Source organism: Branchiostoma lanceolatum, chromosome 19 (genome assembly GCF_035083965.1).
Source record: "Branchiostoma lanceolatum isolate klBraLanc5 chromosome 19, klBraLanc5.hap2, whole genome shotgun sequence".
NCBI classification, from domain to species: Eukaryota; Metazoa; Chordata; class Leptocardii; order Amphioxiformes; family Branchiostomatidae; genus Branchiostoma; species Branchiostoma lanceolatum.
In genome coordinates this window covers 15,358,950-15,379,201 of record NC_089740.1, presented here as the reverse complement: position 1 = coordinate 15,379,201, position 20,252 = coordinate 15,358,950, and the positions used below count along the sequence as shown (strand labels likewise).

Here is a 20,252-nt window from a genome sequence, read left to right as displayed (position 1 = left end):
GCAGCAGATCTATTCAGGACATGCTGTGACCATCATTTTTTGTGTTCAAGTTGAAAAGTTTGCCGGTTTTAAAGCGCCGCCTGCTGGTTGAAGCCAGAACGACAGGTCAAGTGGCCCTGGCCTGGTGATGACGTCACGCCCCGCCTCTTTCATTCACCTAAACTTCGCCTTACAACAACGTTCTGCAGCGCTTCATTCTCGGAACAATCTAAGACTTCCGCCGAGTTCCTAAGACGTCCTGAGCATGAGATCTTGAGGAAGGTGTTGTTGAGAGTGTGAGGTTGAGTGTGTGGGATTAGAACCCGTGTTCTCAGGTGCAGCCGCGATGTTTTGGTGGAGTCTGGCGGTGGTCGTGGTGGGTTCGAGTTTCGGACGGGCTCAGACTACTACAGGTGAGATTTGTAACTCACGTATTGTAGAATTCACATAGATATGTGCTGAAAATTCGCCTAAGTGAGCTACTAAAGCATTGAGAATCTTAAAACGGTCTTTAGTCAACACGTGAAAGTCTTGAAACGTGAAAAATTACTTGCAAATTTGCAACAACAACATTGAAAGCTCCGACGCCATATCCGAGTATAAATGTGAAAGTGTACGCTATCATTTATCATGACGCGACTTCCTCGTATGACGACATGCTCAAATAAGTATAAGGTGCGCAGGTAACGTTACCTGCATAGGTATGGTAAACACTTGAGCACCCCACCCCCCCGCGTATACACTAAACGTTGGGCAGTAATTTTCTATCGATGTCCAATCATATGGCTGCTAGCAGGTCACCGAACGTGACCGAAAATTAGCCAATGACGGTCGAGTTGTGGGTTGTTTTAACACCCCTGGTCTTATGTAAATGTCATCAACTCAAACCAAGCGCACTTGAGTTGTTATTTCTACTAGTTCCGTACGTATACATCTAGATCTAGATCTATCAGTTTGTAAAGTTAACTTTCACCACCAAAACGCGAAGGGACTGAAGAGATGAAGTTTTACAGCTTCAATGGCGCTGCACTAGCGCTAATGGAGTCATTGCGGGAGGGAAAAGATCCCGACGAAGATGAAATTCTTCGAATCGACCCAACATTTCCCACCAAAAGCAAGCTCTCGAAGACGGGCCGCGTACAGAAGTGGAGGGAAACCAAGTCCAAGCTAGTCCTGGGTCAGGATTTTGTGGCACATTGTGAGGCCCCAAATCACCGACTGCCGGCGTGAGAAGACATTGAACGGATTTCAATGAATAAAAATACAGTGAACCCTTCAAATTCTTTCATATCTTTGCCGACAAAGGTCACAGAACATAGTTTGGAATTGAAGAAGTGTGAAATGTGGATGTTATTTGGACGCTCAAGACTAACACATATGTAGAAATTGTAAAATGTAAAAAGCATGGCAAGTATTGTGAGTAGTTCATGTTACAATACAAACACGTCGGCTTTGTATGAATTAGATCGTGAAGTTTGTTCAGTCGTACGTATGACCGTGCCTAATTAATTTGACACAGCATTTTGGGATGAGCCAGCCGCATGCATATGGCGTCATTCAAAAGAGCCGATAAACCCGCTTTTGTTTATCATCGTTAAGTATTACCTATGCATCTAGTTTTGTTTTTCCTTCGACATTGTATACTTACCTTTGTTGAATCTTTACATGCGCAGACTACGGTCAGCAAAACACGATAGCAACATTATTGCCCTGTATTTTCTGATGACAATAAATGTAAAGTTTTGTATGTCACATTGTCTATCAGCGAACATGATTTCCGTACATGAAATTTAAAGAAAATGTATAATACGAAGTGCTACAGCTTGGAACTTTAATCATGCAAAAGATACCAAAATGCTCTCCCCCGAAGCGTGGCGTAACTGCATTACTAGTATCAAATATAACGTTGTGTAGTCAGGTCGATGTTTAAAACTCAGTGTGTAGTTCTGCTTTACATAACCAGGATTAGAACATGACCCTCTCTCCTCAGCCAATCAGAAGCGTGTATAGTTTGAAAGGTCTTTGTGATTGTAGGCGACGTTCTCGTGAAAATTGGGAAAACCATTTTTGTCATAACATCTTTATTTTCCCTCAGCTTGCTCCATTGGCTACCAAATGCATAGCTGCATCTGCTACAAGGCCTTCAACACCACAAAGAACTTTTACGACTCGTCTTCGACATGTGCAGCTGACGGAGGGACCCTCGCTATGCCAAAGGGCGCCGACACTAGCACCTTCCTGATCAACCTGAAAAACGCCGTGGACGGCAGCAGTTACTTCCGTTTTGGTCTGACTGATCATAACAAGGAGGGAGATTGGATATGGGAGGATAACGTTGCTCTGGGAAGCTTCAGGCCATGGGGTCCTGGAGAACCAAACAATCAGAGCAATGAGGACTGCGCCGAGTTCTTCCCAGGGAGTGGGCCAGGAGTTCTTCCCAGCCATGCGAACGCCTGGAACGATGGATCATGTACCAATGCCAACAGGAAGTTTATCTGTCAAGTCACGCCATCAGGTGAGGTTCAAAATATCGACGTTTATTTGCGTTTTCCATTTTTGGGAACTTGAAGAACCGTTGTGTACCTTTACTAGTCTGCGATGGGGGCTACAACAACGATGCTCAGCAGTGGTGGTATTGTTACCATCCCATGATTCCTCAATACACATCCTGCAATACACATTCACAGATGGCTGACTATGGGCAAGAAGCATATAGACTTGTCATGTTGCTTTTGATATTGCAGCAACTGGTACAATTTGACCATTAGTTTTTCTTCTCATGAATTGTCAAAAGACTAAAATAGTCCATGAGACTGTCTGACCTTTGTAATTTGTGTACAACTTTCTCAATTGTGTCACAAAAAACACTTGCGGAACATTGTACACATATTCACCATACATTTTTTGTGTCCAAACTTGACCAAACTACAGTGTTTTTCTAAAAACACTGTTGATTGATGAAATTATACTGTTTGTGCATCAGAAAAACCAAAATGCACCAAAAAGCACCCATGGGAAAGTAAAGAAAATGATGTTTGTTTAGAATTGTCAAAATTTGATACGGAACTCACACGGAATTACTTATACGCAAAAGTGCGACAGGGGCTTTACAGGTGAGTGAGGGCGTGGCACGGGATATTAATCAATGATAATCAATAACAAAGGTTCATTGACCTTACTAAATCTGAGGTTTTGAGAGGTGTCGCTAAGATCTGTGTTTGTTTGTTTGTTTATTGACTTGATTCGCAATTTTGCATCCATAGCTGCAAGTATGAAAGGACATTATGTACATTCCACTTCAATAAAACTGCTGGGCTAATGATTTATAGTCACTGTGTTTGTTTGTTTCTAAAGTTACTCATGAACCGACTCAAACTTAACACACTAGTTCTTTACCTGGAGTTGAAATGTGGACACTCCTTATAACTTCTACCATGTAATGTTACCGTAAGACTGCCACATTGAATTTTGAAAACAATGTTACCAAGGCCTCCTCAAGAATGTGTTAAACACCAGGATACATGAAGATTGCATACCTCAGGGATTATTATCTCCATGAAAAATGGAGATATTGTTTTTGGTGTGTCTGTGTGTGTGTGTGTGTGTTTGTGTTTGTGTTTCCGGACTATTGTAGTCAGCATAACTCAAGAACCTCTGGATGGATTTTTATAATATTTGGTATGTGGGCAGGTGTTGTGAAGCCGAAATTCAAGGTCGATTTTGGGCCCCCTGGTATGTGACCTTGGTACTGCAGCAGAAATTCAATTTTTGTATCTCTTGACCTGGACGTGCTATGGTCTTGATTTTTTGGTGTCAGATAGCTTGTGGTGTAATAAAGACGTGGTGTGAGTTTGGGCCCCCTAGCAGCTTGCTCTGGAACTGCAGGGGCGTTTTCGTGAAAATCTTCTAAGGAGAATAACTGAACAAAGGAACGACGGATTTCCATGATATTTAGCATACAGGTAGCTTAGACAGAAATGTACACAATGAAGTGCAAATTATGCTAATTAGCACTTAGGTTGCATAGCTAATGAGGAAAATCTATATTTGCAGTGTTTTCCATTATCAGACTCAAATACATGTAACGTCTGTAGTTTATGGAAAGTGGATCATCAAAAGATACCAATTATGCAAATAAATTCCTAATTTGCATAATTAATCCAAAACACCATATCTCATCTAATTGGAAAATTATAGGACTGTCAATATGATACTCAGTATGCAGGTAGCTTAGACAGAGATGTACATAATGAAGTGCAAATTATGCTAATTGTGACTTAATTTGCATAGCTAATGAGGAATATCTATATTTGCAGTGTTTTCCATTATCAGACTCAAGTACATGTAACATATGTAGTTTATGGAAGTGGAGCATCAACAGATACCAATTATGCAAATGAATTCCTAATTTGCATAATTAATGCAAAAGCACCATAATTCATCTAATTGGAAAATTATAGTACTGTCAATATTGCAGCATGTGTAAGTTAGATAAAGGTGTTTATGACCAAGCATTTATTATGCAAATGTGTAAGTCATTGTGTGTAAGTCATTTGCATGAATAGAATTGTTCATGGAGATATGAGGTCGTGGAACTCTTGTTGATGCTGCGTTAAATCTATAGCTCACGACTCTTTAGATTCACTGTTTCTTTAATGTGGTGGTCTTAGGGACCTAGTGGAGTTATGGGAGTTCAGTTTACATGCAGACTGTAAATACCTGTGTGAGGGAATGCTTTGTTGGGGCCATCGCCCACACCGATGCAGACCCTACACTAGTCGAGAAGTGTGCTGGACTCTTTATGGTCCTTCAGAAGTACATGTAACTGTCCTGACTCCTCAAACAAAGTCCTTTTAACGTCCAATCCAGAGGACTGCAAACCGTTCCAGTAGTGTTTTAAAAAAATGAAAATATGAGTGTTGGGCTAGAATTCCAACCTCCGAGCTTGTAACACATTAAAGACATTTACATTTCAAGAGTTTAGTGTAGAGCCCCAAAATTCAGGTGTTAACACTTTGCTTCACTCTTCTTCTTTTTTTTCTCCAGCAAATCCGCTGGAGAGTTTCCAACACTTTGAACAGAAGGAACTCCCCTATCTGACACCTGTAGAACTAGATGGAGTTGCTTCAAGTCTTATCACCAATTTAGAAGAGTGTGCTACCGAGTGTTCGGGTGATAATACCTGTCTGGCCTTTGGGATTAATCTTGGCAGGTTCTTGTGCTATTTCTATGACCAAGTTGAACCACCAGTGAATCGTAGTGACAAAGACTTGTACATCAAGAAAGTCCCTACCACTGAGCAGCCTGCACCAGTCACACAGGCTCCTGGTGGCACTTCTCCACAGATACAAACATCGCGGCCAGGTGACTTTTCTCATTCGATGTAAAACATCACACAATCCTTTCTCTTCCACGGCCAGGTGATTTATATTTTCTTCCCTCTAAAACATAACACACAAGTAATGCTTTCTCTGTGTATCTGTGCTGCTTTTACAGCCATCAATTCATCGTCATCACTTCTTTACTCAAATAATGGTATCAAAAAACCTGTAATCCACTCTGACATACAAATGTATAATATTCACACTCAGTTATTACTGTCAGCACTACATCAGCCTGCAAAACAAGCAGTGCTCATAAAAAAATATTGACTTTTGACAACATACTTCTGGTGCAGGACTAGGTGGAGGCGCAATTGCCAGTATCATCCTCGGAATGATTCTGGTCATAGTACTGGTAGCCGCCCTGGTGTTCGTCTTTGTGATTCGGAAGAAGCTAGCTGGTAAGGCTCCCGTTCCACTGGACGGCGCTCTCGCTGCGCTCTCGCTGCGACCTGAATCGGATTTGTTTAATCCTTTATTTCATAATTGGAATAATGCAAAGTGTAAACATATTCGATATTTATCTATGAAATCGTTGAGCGCTCTGTTAAATTTGAGGTCGCAGAGAGTGCGCGGTGAGAGCGCTGTCCTAGTAGAATGGCGGTATAAGGAGGACGGAGGTAAGAAATAAGGGTTGCCTGATGGACTACTACATGCCAAGCTTAATTTGCACAGTAATCTGTTACTTATTGTCACAACATTAGAACAAAAAATTGATACTGTACAAGGAACTGGGTAATATGTTAGCATGATTAAAACACAAGAAAGAAAAATGAAGAAAAACGACTTCCTGTCCCCCTCCACTATTATAGTGCAACCTTATTCAGGTTCCAATATTATTCACTAATAGATCTCACAAACAGGGATATCCATGTGGCTCACGGCTGGTCGTGTGCAACTGGTCAGAAGAATCAATTCCCAGAATAACAGGACTATCCATTTCCACATCTTTCCAGGCGCCAGGAGTCCTGCTAATAGACAGTACGATGTCATGCCGACACATCCGGATGAAAGGGTGACGTCACAACGACCCCGGAGTGGAAATGCCGAGTACGACGAAGTTCCCATGGAAACCGTCTACTCACCATCCCCAACACCTCGGCCTAGTGGTGAGTATCAAAACGTGCCACATCCGGATCAAAGGGTGGCGTCGCAACGACCCGGAAGCGGAAGTGACGAGTACGAAGTTCCCATGGAAACCGTCTACTCACCATCCCAACCACCCCAGTCTAGTGGTGACTACCAGGAGCTGAGGCCTGCCATCTATCAGAGTCTGCAGAAACACTGAATGGACTGATGAACAGCACAGCCAGGAACACCTCCGTCAAAACGTAGAAATGTAAAGTAGAAACCAATGTTTGCAGCCACTCACTCATCCCTATGCTATCATTGGTTGAACTAGCTGCTAATTGTGCTGGGCAGTCAGAATAATCTAGACGAAACTTTATTACGTCACGTATATTTCATACGAGTTGATTGATTGAATTCTTGGAATGGCTGCTCAACAAAATAGAGACGTTTTCTATCTACATATTGATAGATATTTAGTGTGATTTTTGTACTTAATATTCATTTATGCCAATATAAACTATTTAATTGTTCAAGGAGTATCTTTTTGTATTTTGTATGTGAAGCCTATGCGGTAGCAGCTGTAAATAGTTACAGTTACTTCCACTCTTTTTATATTTTCATACACCAGGTTTTGTACATTTGCAGTTGATTTTGAACTGGTAACTATGACAATTGAACATTCTGTGATAATGGCAACCATGTTATGTGTAGAAATTGGCACTTTCGGTAAAAACAACATGCTCCTTTACAATTCCAGTCTTTTTTTTCTGTTGAGCTGCAAGACGTTTAGCCTAAATGACGCAAAACAGTTCGTTACTAAGTAGATATTCTTCAGTACGATCAAATGAACGCGAAACTTTATTTAGCCCACCTGTAAGTATGGTATTTAACCCGATTTCTGCCGAAGTAGTCTTTTAGCACCATATCTGTATTGGTCACGGCATTAGGCAGCAGTTGGAAGGTTATACTACAGCAGTATGTATGAGTAATTAATGATAAGTTTAATAATTGATAACATGTATAATGCCAAAACCATTCTCTTTGTTTTGCTCTTTTGTATTCACACCGCTTGGAACACAACTTGAATAATTACAGGTGATCAACTTTATTGCGGTATATATCACAGTATTAATAGTTCATAAACGTCAATAATAAGTGTCTACTTTTGTGGAGGGCGACAAATAAGTCAGTTGTAAATAACCTGCTCTCCGTCGAGACCTTCTGACCGCGAGTGTAATCTCCAAGCAGATGTAAGATCTGTAGACGTGTTCTACGCGTCTTTATGTTGGGGGGGGGGGGGTATTACGCTTTGACAGAATAGTGCCTATGTGCCATCACAAAGTCATATGCAGAACTAATAAAACAATCAATCATTATCCTTTATTTAGATTGGAAATGCCCTGTCGGCCTAAGCCGTTCTTCCCAGAGGTCCAGTTTGGAGTGTGTGGGGGGGGGGGGGGGTCACGGGAACACAGATGATAGATGAATTACCGCAAAAATAAATGAACAAATAACTTATGTCACACAACAAATTGCCCATTGTCACAGTCCGCAAATCTTCATCGACATTCCAAACTGCCGTATCCTGTCTTTGAAAGTTCTTACTGACGGAGCACACTAGTACTGAGCATCCTCGGTTACGCTGTTCCAGCCAATGATGTCTGGAACAACCTACCGCCAGACACACGTACGGCTCCGAATCTGACTTCCTTTAAGAGACTCTTGAAGAAAAGGAAACGAACAAAACGAACGGACACGGACCATGAACCAGCTTTCGTCCTACTTTATGTTGTATGTTGTAGCAATTGCATATTGTACCATAAATATGTAATGATATATGTTGATAGAGTTATTAGGACTCAAATGACTGTGAATCTCTGTTATATTGTATCTGACCCTTACCTCTTCCCTCATGACCTCAATGAAAAGCGGCCTAAGTGCCGATTTCAGCTTATTATGAATAAACAAAGGTTAAAACAAACAAACAAACAAACAAGCAAAAATATTCTCAAACAGTCCCTGGTCAGGCTGGACAACAGCAGTTTGTAATCAAATGCTGTAGAACAGAGTTCCTGACAGGCATGCAGAAAAAGTTCATGAGGACGCGTTCCTAACATAACAGCAGGTGTTCCTACTATAACAGTACACTAGGGAGTTCATGTCATGACGATTCTAGAGCGGATGGCTCTTACTCAAGAATGGATGAATGAATTAACTTTATTACTCAACAATCGTACATGGTACAATGTATCGCATTAGATCAACAATGCTATAAGGCTAATCTATCCTACAATTCTAACTACAAAATATTATCGGTAACAGTCTATAGGTTACAATATAGTCATGTATGGGTAATTCTGTCTCGCTCTTTGAATGATTTAACGTTATATAGAAATTGACCTATGTATGTGGATATAGGAGTTGGACATGACAACAATACATTAAAATATCACTTTGTGTACCAGATAGGGTGAAGTTTGTCTTAGTAGTAATAGTATGTAACAGCACATCTCTCTTAAACTATAAGTTACACAATTCATTATGGATGAATGAGTTTTCAGCATTTCTAGACATACAGAGGTCTGGAAAATTAAAGTTGAAAAGTTTGCCGGTTTTAAAGCGCCGCCTTCTGGTTAAAGCCAGAACGACAGGTCAAGTGGACCTGACCTGAGCGATGACGTCACGCCCCGCCTCTTTCATTCACTTCCGCCTTACAACAACGTTCTGCAACAGGGCTTCATTCTCGGAACAATCTAAGACTTCCGCCGAGTTCCTAAGACGTCCTGAGTATGAGATCTTGAGGAAGGTGTTGTTGAGAGTGTGAGGTTGAGTGTGTGGGATTAGAACCCGTGTTCTCAGGTGCAGCCGCGATGTTTTGGTGGAGTCTGGCGATGGTGGTCGCGGTGGGTTCGAGTTTCGGACGGGCTCAGACTACAACAGGTGTGATTTGTAACTCACGTATTGTAGAATTCACATAGATATGTGCTGAAAATACGCCTAGGTTTTAGGTCCTAAAGCATTGAGAATCTCAGAATGGTCTTAGATCGACACGTACAAGTCTTGAAACTTGAAGAATACCTGCAAATTTGCAACAATAACATCGAAACTTCCGACGGCATTTCCGAGTAAAAATTTGAAAGTGATATCATGAGTAGAGTAGAGTAGAGTATCATGTAACGTTATCATTTAACACGTCGTTACTTCCCCGTATGACGACATGCCCGAATATGTAACATTACCTGTCCGGAAACCTGCTGTGTCTCACCTGTGGACAGGTGTGTAGGACAGGTGTGCAGGTAACGTTACCTGCACAGGTATGGTAAACACTTCAGCCCCCCCCCCCCCACGTAGGTAAATATTGAACCATGTTACAGGTGAGTGAGGGCGTGGCACGGGATACTAAAGTCAATAATAATCAATAACAAAGGTTCATTGACCTTACTAAATCTAAGATCTGTGTTTTTTGTTTACTGACTTGAATCGTAATTATACATCCATACATGCAACTATCAAAGGACATTATGTACATTCCACATCAATAAAACAGCTAGGCTAATAATTTAAATCCGTTCTATGTAATGCCTAATTAATATGCTCTATGCCCTGGCTCTATGGAACATAGTACCTTCTATAGAATGGTTTTGTGTTTAAGGTCACTGTGTTTAAAATAAACTGATACAAATCCGACTGATGTCAATTTTTTAACTCACCAGTTCTAAAAATGTTCCATGGAGTTCCACTTTTCCTTTGGTATCTGATGACAAAATAATTCATATGATTGTTATTTTTGTATAATTTTGACCTATTTCTTTATAAATTGTTATTCATTATAATACTTATTATGTTTACAACTCAAAATTCACTTTGTAGTTCCTCTTCTTTTCATTTGTTTCATTAGGATTTATGTTACAATTCCAATTTCTTCTTTCGTTAGTTTTTCTTAGTTTCGATGATATATGATTTTGTAAAAATCCCATTTGTGTAGTTTAGGGGAGGCCCCCGAAAAGCCGTATAGGCTTCTGGCCTCCCCTGCATGTATTCTTTGCTCTATTTATCTTTGTTTTATATTGTACATATGCGAAGAAGCAATAAACAAACAAAACTATAATACCTGTGAGGGAATGATTTATTGGGGACATTGCCCACACTGGGGCAGGCCCCTGCAGTGATGTAGACATGTGCTGGACTCTAAATGGTCCTTGAGAACTTACTATCCGATTAGGACTACAACCCCTTTCACTTCGAATTCAGCAGTGTGCAAAATGGGGACTTGATCCTGCGTAAATATATCTAAGATATTGCCATTTCAAGAGTTATAATCAGTTTCAAAATCTTTTCTAACTCCAGTGTTGTTGTTTTCTTTTTCAGAAAACCCACTGGTGAGTTTCCAACGCCTGGAGCGAATGGAATTCCCCACACTGGGAGCTGTAGACCCAGATGGAGATGCTAGGCTGATTGATTCAGTACCAGAATGTGCTGAAAAATGTTTAAGCTTTAATGGTAGCTGTCTGGCCTTTGGGATTAATCTCGACAGTTTCTTGTGCTATTTCTATGATAAAACTGAAACACCAGCACCTCGTGAGAACAAAGACTTGTACCTCAACAAGTTAGTCCCTACTACTGCACCACTCACATCGACTGCTGGTGGGATCACGCAGCAGAGACAAACATCACGGCCAGGTAGATTTTCTTCTTCCCTCACTCTAATTTACTAGTAGTCTAAAGTTACAGTTTACTCAAATTATTTTTTAATCACGTTTGAGGGACGTAATAAAGAATGGTAACTTCAGTGCGTAAAATATCAAAAAATATCAAAAACATGTCCTTCTGGCAGAGGCTCCAACAGAGTCTAGAACAGACAATGCTTGAGAAACACCAGTCACTTTTGAATTAACGTTGGGTAACCTAAATTCGTGGGGTACTTAAAGTCGGGATTTTTCGAAAACGGGGTATTTAGGGATATGTGCTAGATGCAACATCAGTAATACCACTAGAAATGCAAACTTGACAGACTAACGTATTCAGAACACTGTCTGAAAAGCTTCGATAACCATGCATTAGAAGTTGGCGACGTCAAAAACTCTCCGTCCCTTATTGACAGAGTCTGGGGGCTTCGTGGGAGAATCACCCAGCACGGTTGTTCGCTGGTTTATAAGACAAATGTCACATCTCCTGCCTGCTAAACACAATTATTTATAAGACAACTTATTACAATCTCTTTTGCTAACCTGCAACTGGATTCTAAGTGTGATCAATCATCAAAACTCCTCTCTGTTGCTACAACCTACGGCACGTGTATTTTCCCGCCGCCATATTGTTAACCAGAATCCTGTTGTCAAGCAGACGACAAAGGTTTGTGAGGAACACTTTTTGTCTAAATGCTGCGTGTGATAGTGGACTGAGGAAGATATTTTCCTCAAAGTTTGCTCCTAACACAACAAGGAACACATGGACATAGTAGTATTACCATTGCTACGGCATCCAGCTAACTCTCCATGAATAATGTAACGTTACACGTTGCCCGATGATGACGATGGGCCGACTTTGAGTGAAGTTCTACCGACTCAACACACGGGTTGTTCCCGAACTGGCCTGATGTGTGCGGTACGGCCGTTTTTTCGTGTATTTTTTTTACTTGGACACGTCTATATCCATAGCACTCTCCTCAAGCCAAGGATGGAACGAATAGCTGCTGTATAAAATGTAATTAGCGGTAAGATATTCAAGACGAATCTTCTCTCCCGAATTAATGTGCCCCCCTGTCCGACAACACTGTCATTGTGCGTGCGGCGGACGGTAGTTTCAAGTTGAAATATTATGGTGTCAGCACGACTAGAGACAAAATCTACCATATATATGATTAGTGCAAAGATAGTACATGATACTGACAGAATAATAGAAAAAAAGGATGGTTTATTGTTCTGCTAGATTGATTTCAGTCAACCATTATCGGAAAAATCCCGAATTTAGGTTACCCAACGTTACAAACTTTAAAACACTTGGATTTGGAAAACCTGTTAAATCCAATGTGTCTTGCTGAATCTTTGATGTCATCTGTTGCTTACATATACATGTAACGTTACATGTATTTGCTCTGTATGATAGCGTAAACATCAGATACTTGGATGTATGACACAAGGCTTGCAATGCTTCTTAGTCCTGCTCTAACCTGTAGGCACTGCTTTCCTTTCTAACACTAGTAACAGCCACATCTGCAGAACAGACCACCAGTCCTATGTACGGTATGTATCAATGCAAATAATGATCATAACCTGGAATTCATCCCTATTCTAGAATATTATAACGCCGTGCTGTAGTCCTGCACTAGCCAATAACTGCCATTTGTTTTCTAACAGTCACACCTACATTTTACATATTAGAATTTTTTGCTGTGCTGTAGTCCTGCTCTAACCTGAAGTCAATGTTTTGCTTTTGCTTTCTAACAGTGGCATCAACACGACAGACCACAAGTTTCATGTATGGTACGTATCAATGCTCATAACCTTCAGCTACTATTCATTCATCCCTATTTTAGCATTATTACACTGTGCTGTAGTCAAACACTAACCTGAACTAACAGTCTAATCAATAAATAAAAATAGAAATAAAACTAACCTGTAGCAACTGTTTGTTTTTGATAAAATATTTCTGTGTGAGACTTGCACCGCTGTAGTTTTGCACTAACCAGTAGTCGCCGTTTGTTCTCTAACAGACACATCCACAGGGCAGACCACCAGTTCTATGTTTGGTGCGTATCAGGACTTACAAACTGTCTTTAGTCTTAAATGGATTTTCTGTCGAACAGTTGGCTTCTTACTATCAAGAAAGATGTGTTCGCCGTCTACTTTTTTTATGGTCATGACTAATATCTTTACCTAAGGTTTTTTTTAAGGGCGGGGGCCTTATCATTGATTGATAAATCCCCTGGCATCTTCCCTTTGAGTTGCAGTTTATGTGTATTTAGGGATCGATATTCTAATTTCATTTCACATAGTGAGTGTGAGTGAGTCTGATAATCAGAAGGTTACCCATTTATGAATTTTCAACTTTTCATATCCATATCAACTTTTCATAAAACTTTTATTCAGCCCAACCAACCAACATATGCAGAGGTGATAACTGAACCTTTGTCTCCTATTGCAGTAGCGCCCTCTGGCAGTTCCAGCAATGTTAACACGGGCGCGATTGTGGGCGGCGTGATCGCGGTGCTCCTACTCGTGCTACTGATCGCGCTGGCCGTCCCGCTGTGGAGACGCTACAAGAAACGCAAACGAGGGTCAGTGGGGGCAACTGCCTCATGTATACTATACTATGCTATACTTTACAACACTACACTATACTATGCTATGCTATGCTATGCTATACTATACTATACTGTACTGTACTATACTATACTATACTATACTATACTATAATACTAAACTATAATATACATGTACTATACTATACTATACTATACCATACATGTATACTATACTATACAATACTATGCTATACTATACTACATGTATACTATACTATACTATACCATAATACCTAAACCTACCTGCACTTATATATAATTATGCTGGTCAGGAAATTTGATCATGAAATCACCTGAAATGATTATTTCTGTTTTCCAGGGAAGCGTTCTATGACCGAATGCAGCAGAATGTTCGCATGGATGGGATTCCTGTGGATGCTGGGACAGGTATGAAAAATAAGTTAGCCCAAATTTTGTTGGAATACTCTTTTTGATGAAAATAGACCTAAGATATCTATATGTGTACCAAGGTACAGTCTTTCCACTCAGTCTCTGTTTCATGTTCAGTAGGACATTTTGTACCTTGTACTACAAGTTCACTAATGGAGATCCATATAAAACAAACAAACAAACCTTTTCTAAATCCAAGAACGAACAAAGTAAATTGGTGTGGCCTAAACAATTCTAGTATCAAAGGTTTATTTGATCAAAAAACACAAAGTGTACCACAGTGCCAGCCAATGGGCTGAACTGTTTTCAGGACATGACAACACCTTAAAATCATATCATAATACAAAAGTATTTTTTAGGTGATAAAAAAGTGTATTTAACAGTTTTATTTCCTCCAGCTGTGAGGTTTTCTGCGTCCGGAAAACGTTCCAACGGAAAAACGGAACAGGAGATTTTGCTGGAGGAGGGTCCGGCAGACGGGGCGACCGTGGAGTACGCTACTGTCAACAAGCACAGGAAACCAGCGGAGCCAGACAGACAGGAGCTGAAGGTTTGTTTATTTGTTTGTTTGTTTTTATTTTGTTTGTTGATAAATCGAGTACAGCTGTCAACAAGAACAAGAAGAAGGTAGAACCAGACAGACAAGAGCTGAAGGTTTGTTTGTTTGTAACCTTTGCCAAGAAGGTTATGTTTTTGTCAGCGTTTGTGTCTGTCTGTCAGTGCATGTGTGTGTGTGTGTGTGTGTGTGTGTGTGTGTGTGTGTGTGTGTGTGTGTATGTCCGTCTGGCTGTTTGTGTACACGACAACAAAAATACCTGAATGGATTGTCTGGATATTTGGTATGTAAGTAGGTCTTTGTGATGCCACAGAATGATTACATTTTGGGCCCCCTAGCGTCTTTCTATCGTACTTCACCTTTATGATGACTTGAAGAAAACGGCTCTTTATTCTCCACTCCCTGTTCTCCATGCAGAGTTCTGAGGGTGCAGCTGAGGTCGGTGACCTGGAGGACGATGACCCCAGTGGCTATGACACCCTCCAGAGGACCCGGGACCCGTACCTGTACCCCATGACTATCGCTGACTTCGACCAATCAGAGGACCCCGAGCCGGATCAGGTGAGTAGTCATGGCAACCACGAGATGTTTTTTTACTACCTTTCTATCTGCTAAGTCTTATAACAGAGGGCTCAGAGAGACTGACTATATTCACTCCCTAAACTGTGTGTAGCAAGGTACAGACTTCTCTTTAGACATTGTGATCTTCCAGTTTAACGTTATGTTTCAGATCAAATGAAATAGAACTTGTTAGGCCTAGTGACTTTAAAATACAAAGGACTAAACTTGTACAAGCTTTGCCATTTTGTGTTAATGCAAGTGCTTGCTTGTAGATATGCTTTTTATGTACTATAATCTCCATTAACATTAATCCACCGGGTTACATAAATCCGCCACTTCGAAAAACTGTGACTTTGAGAGATCTTTAGTGCAGCATCCCCTGGTATGCACAGTTTAGATACACATAGTAACACAGAACTGCGTTATTCTGGGGGATGTTGGGTAGGAGATCTGTTTGGATGTATCTTTTAAGGGTGGCGGAATTATGTACCCTGGTGAAATTTTGTCCGTAGATGTTACCAAAAAAGCTGAAATGTTCTTGCTAGTTTGTGTGCTGCATATAAACATGCTTCCCCTCCCTTCTGCCCAGAGTGACTTTGCTTACAGAGATTGGCAATGACCTTTGAACTTTGACCCCGCATAACCTGCTGAGCGTACCAGGTAACCATGGTTACGACTGCATGTCAGGCCAAACAATCATAGTTTTATTGATGTCATCACTCCTCTTACATCTCATGTGAAAAATTGATTATTCAAATCATTTATCATCAATCATTCCAAACCATTGATCTATCCAGTCAAGTATATCTAACCCATATATCCAAATCAATGAAATCAAGTACTCAATATCAAATACATCAGATCATTTGATCTATAATGATAAACTTACCCTTCTGGTTGGTTAACCCATCCATGCAGCCCATTTCTTTTTCCCTTCTTCCAATCAATCAATCAATCACTCATTCAATCACTCCATCCAACATTTCCAATTTGCATGAATTTTTACTGTTGTTTTTTGTGTCAGTAAAATGCACTGGAGATTCTTTAACTTCTGATTGAACACTGCGAATTACCACTTTCTAAATTTTTAGACTGACATGTATTCGGTGCTGGTATTAACATGGTTGACAATTGTGCTGACAAATGGAATTTAACAACAATGACAGATTAACAATCAATAACAATATTAAGTACATAATGACTATTACATATGTATAATAGGATTTTTACATCATTGTCATTTTGCATTATCCTGCTGCTTTAGGGTCAAAGGTCACCGGAGGTCACATACGCCCAGCTTGACCTGGACAACAAAGGTGGGAGCCGTCCTGTGATTGGTGGAGAGAGTGAGGAGGACAAGATAGTTTACTCCCAACTCCGTCACAGTCGCATGAAGTACGACAACCTGCGTCGCTGACCTGCGAGTACATTTTGACCTGTAACCCATCATTGGTTCACCTTTGACCTTTTGTTCAACTTTGACCTTTTAACCTGTTGTTGGTCCGCATTTTACTGACATTATCTAATGTATAATGGATATTTTTTATCCAAGACATTTTATTTTCTTTCACACTTTTATTGAAGAGTTTAACCCGTAACCTTTTATGACATTACGTCATGACCACTTTGACCCCACTGACCTCTAACCTTTGATATTTTACCTATGAACCCAACATTGGAGTCACTTTAGTGTTGCAATTGATCACTTTACTACCTTTTTTATTCCATTTGAAAAACGGATTCAACTTCGAACAGTATTTAGAATGTATCTTGTTTAGTGCAATATTTCTTGTTTGTACTATATACACTGTAACAACAGTATCGAGACAATCATTTTTGTGGAAGCTAATTGTTTGAACGTAACGTAATATTCAATGCAGAATTCTGATTAGAAAGAAAGACAAAAAATTCATGTTTTTAAATCATTGTTATTATTAGTGAGGCAATATTCACTGATAATCAATAGATCAATTAATCAATGTTGCAGAAAAAGTTAAATCATTGTGGAACAGAAGATTTAATGGATCAATTATTGGAAATTATCAATGCAATCAATATTTCACTGAATGCCTATAAGATTCTATTTAACAACTTTGATGGGACCAATAACAATTTTGACAATCCTGTAAGATGAAATTTATTTTGGAATATAGACTTGATAAAGATTTAACTTACATGAATGCAGTATGTATATTTAGAGATGAACTGTCGTTTATATTGTAGTCGCTGCAAATTTTATACCAAATGTCCTAAGAATTCATGAAATGATTATAGAAACAGATTGATATAAAGCCACATTCCTGACTAATGACCAAATGTATTTCTCATGTTGTTAGAGGTTTTACACCTTAATCTCTGCTATACACAAGACTTGGTGTAAACTTAGCTGCATTTTCATCCAAGTGCATCATAGAAACACCTAAAGTGTTGCTCTATTCTAATAGTGTAAATATGGAAGAAGAAAGAACTTCAAAACATTTTGTGGCTCGTCACATTCCACTGATAAACTAGCTGTGCGATCTCTTAAAAATCAGCAACGCAAAACTAATTAACGTTTGATGCTGAAGACTTCAATTGGCAAAGATAACAACTATGGGAGCCTTACAAATCTAAGTCCATAGACACTTTACCCAAACATAGGTATTGCGTATGATGAAAATAAAGATACCAAATATATAGCAGATATGTAAAATTTGTGTCCAATATGACCACTCAAGGGACTTGGTCGTGGTCACTAAAGACAGGTGGTCATCATAGACAGGTGGTCACTGAAGAGAGTAAGCTAGGCTTACCTTGGTCAGTCCAAGGGACCACCAAAAAGTGCCCACAATGATCAACCAGTGGTCCTTATGCAGAGGTGGTCACTAGTAGTAGTACAGGTTTGAATATCAGGTGAAAGAAATTGTGTGTATCGACAGTGCCTTCTGCAAAACACGCTTTTCAGCTTAGTGCATGTCGGCCAGACTAGTTGAGGACATATAAACAACAGTTGGTTTGTTAGAGAAGTTTTAGCCAATGATCAATCAATCAATCAATCAATCAATAATGATGATGTATTGGATCTATTTTGCCTTAGAACTTTTGTAGAGTGGAACTCGTTGCCACCAAGGACAGTAGAAGCATCCTCACTAGACAGCTTGAGTCAATGCTTGCAGCTAGATGCGCACAAGTTAGGTGTGACAGGTTGTTCAGTGTAATATAACCAGCTGCTGCCGCGCCGCAAGCCTGCGAAGCTGGTGTGGTTCGCTGAAGGGCAGTTATACTGGCTATATAGATACAGATACAGAAGCTGGTGTGTTGCACTGAATGGCGGTTATACCGGCTATATAGATACAGATACAGAAGCTGGTGTGTTGCACTGAAGGGCAGTTATACCGGCTATATAGATACAGATACAGAAGCTGGTGTGTTGCGCTGAATGGCGGTTATAGCATCTATACAGATACAGATTGTCCATAATTCATAAGTCATAAACACCATAGTCAATGTTTAAAAGTAACAAGGATGATGATGCTTTAATTTAATATAACTTGGTTCAAGTCAAATGAAGAATAAGTGCAATCAGTTTCTTACTAGATATTAACCAAAACCTTAAGGAAAATGATTGATAATGTAACAAAGAATGATTGATGATTTCGTCTGTAACCAGAACTAATATGTATATCAATTGTTTAGTCAGATTATTTTTTCCTTCGCTCATAACCTTTTTGTGTAACCAACTAGTGTCTTTGTTTACCTATTAAAGCATATGTAGTTTTTTTTTTACTCTTTATATGAACTATTAACATGATAGCTAAAGGCCCCCTCTCACTGGACCTGCAGCACGTTGGAGACCTCGCTGCGTCCTAGATTGAATTTGTGTTACCCTTGACAATGTATTTTAATGGGAATACCATGCAAATCGTACAAGTATGACTAAAAAGACAAAAAAATCACACAAAGCGTGAAAATATTCGTTTTTTCATCGATGAATTTCGTTAAGCTCGGTGTCAAATCACTCGGTCACAGCGAGGTTGCCAACGGGTTCAGTGAGAGGGGGGCTTAACGTAAAAGTACCACTGATAGAGAAAATTAGCTTTGGGGCGTAAGTGCAATCAGCTTGTATGTATGAAATTGGCAAAATGTTACCATGTACGTGTACCATGAAGACGACATGATGTTGTTCTATGGATTAATTAATTGCACAGTAAACAAGAATTATTGATGGTTTTAAGCAATAAAGAGCTGTCTTATACGTCAGTTAATGATGTTGTTGTTGTTGTTGTTGTTGTGCATCCAATAGTTTGATTTAAAGAAGCTGTCTTTTTGGCAGGGTCTTCACAATGTGTTTTTGTTTTTTTGTTCCTTCTACCTTTTTCAAGTCTAAAAAAATCATTTGTGAATAATTTCATTGGTAAGTGACTGGATAACAAGTTTCTATATTCACAACCAAGATAACCAAGAAACATCGGCTGTTGATGCAAACATCTTGGTTGTGAAAAAAGAACCTTGCTATCCACTAAAATAGCATTTAGTTTTCCTTTAGCTTTTGTTAGTTCGTTGGTTGGTTGGTTGGTTGGTTGGTTGGTTGGTTGGTTGGTTGGTTGGTTGGTCCATTTGTTGGTTGATTATCTTAAATGAAACACTTAGTCAGCAGGATGGGAGTTACGCCAAAATAGTTACTATTTTTGGCGTATCTTATTACCTGGATGTCTTAACCTTCATCAACGTAGGATGGGAGTTACTATCTACTCTACTAGATTTGTTACAGGTGGTAAGTTAAGTACATCTATTGTGCGTCTGTATGAGGTGCTTTGTCCGTTAACAATACATATCTTACAGTGTCCTGTACAGCTTGAATAGACAGCAAACTTTTTACAAAGCAAATCATTGCACGTACGAACTTGTGTTAAGAATCCCTCAGGCAAGTCTCATTTCTGTCGATCAATATAGTTACTGGACAGTACGTCACGACTAAATGCGTTTCATCTTGTCTTGAATAGAGGAGAGGAGGAGCAATGTAGACTCCGTC

At 39.8% G+C, this 20,252-nt stretch overlaps 2 protein-coding genes across 9 annotated transcripts; both read left to right on the top strand.

Moving 5' to 3' along the window:
• Positions 1-168: 168 nt before the first annotated feature.
• On the top strand, positions 169-19,480 carry LOC136424999 (uncharacterized). 8 transcript variants are annotated; one of them, XM_066413693.1, is made up of 11 exons: positions 9,092-9,371; positions 10,800-11,111; positions 12,632-12,673; positions 12,878-12,913; positions 13,144-13,179; positions 13,575-13,707; positions 14,054-14,121; positions 14,523-14,674; positions 15,098-15,241; positions 15,831-15,901; positions 16,506-16,617. In XM_066413693.1, exons 1-10 carry the CDS (start codon positions 9,302-9,304, stop codon positions 15,858-15,860), a joined length of 1,023 nt encoding a protein of 340 aa, XP_066269790.1. In that variant the 5' UTR covers positions 9,092-9,301; the 3' UTR covers positions 15,861-15,901; positions 16,506-16,617. The 8 variants fall into 8 exon arrangements, with proteins under 8 accessions (XP_066269784.1, XP_066269790.1, XP_066269785.1 ...); XM_066413687.1 differs by lacking the exons at positions 9,092-9,371; positions 15,831-15,901 and adding an exon at positions 169-392 and having other exon boundaries at positions 16,506-19,480; XM_066413688.1 differs by lacking the exon at positions 15,831-15,901 and having other exon boundaries at positions 9,093-9,371; positions 13,578-13,707; positions 16,506-19,480.
• Positions 4,607-7,187, top strand: LOC136425000 (uncharacterized). The gene is made up of 2 exons (XM_066413694.1): positions 4,607-5,761; positions 6,317-7,187. The coding sequence occupies exons 1-2, from the start codon at positions 5,695-5,697 to the stop codon at positions 6,646-6,648; spliced, it is 399 nt and encodes a 132-aa protein (XP_066269791.1). The 5' UTR covers positions 4,607-5,694; the 3' UTR covers positions 6,649-7,187.
• Positions 19,481-20,252: the final 772 nt, after the last annotated feature.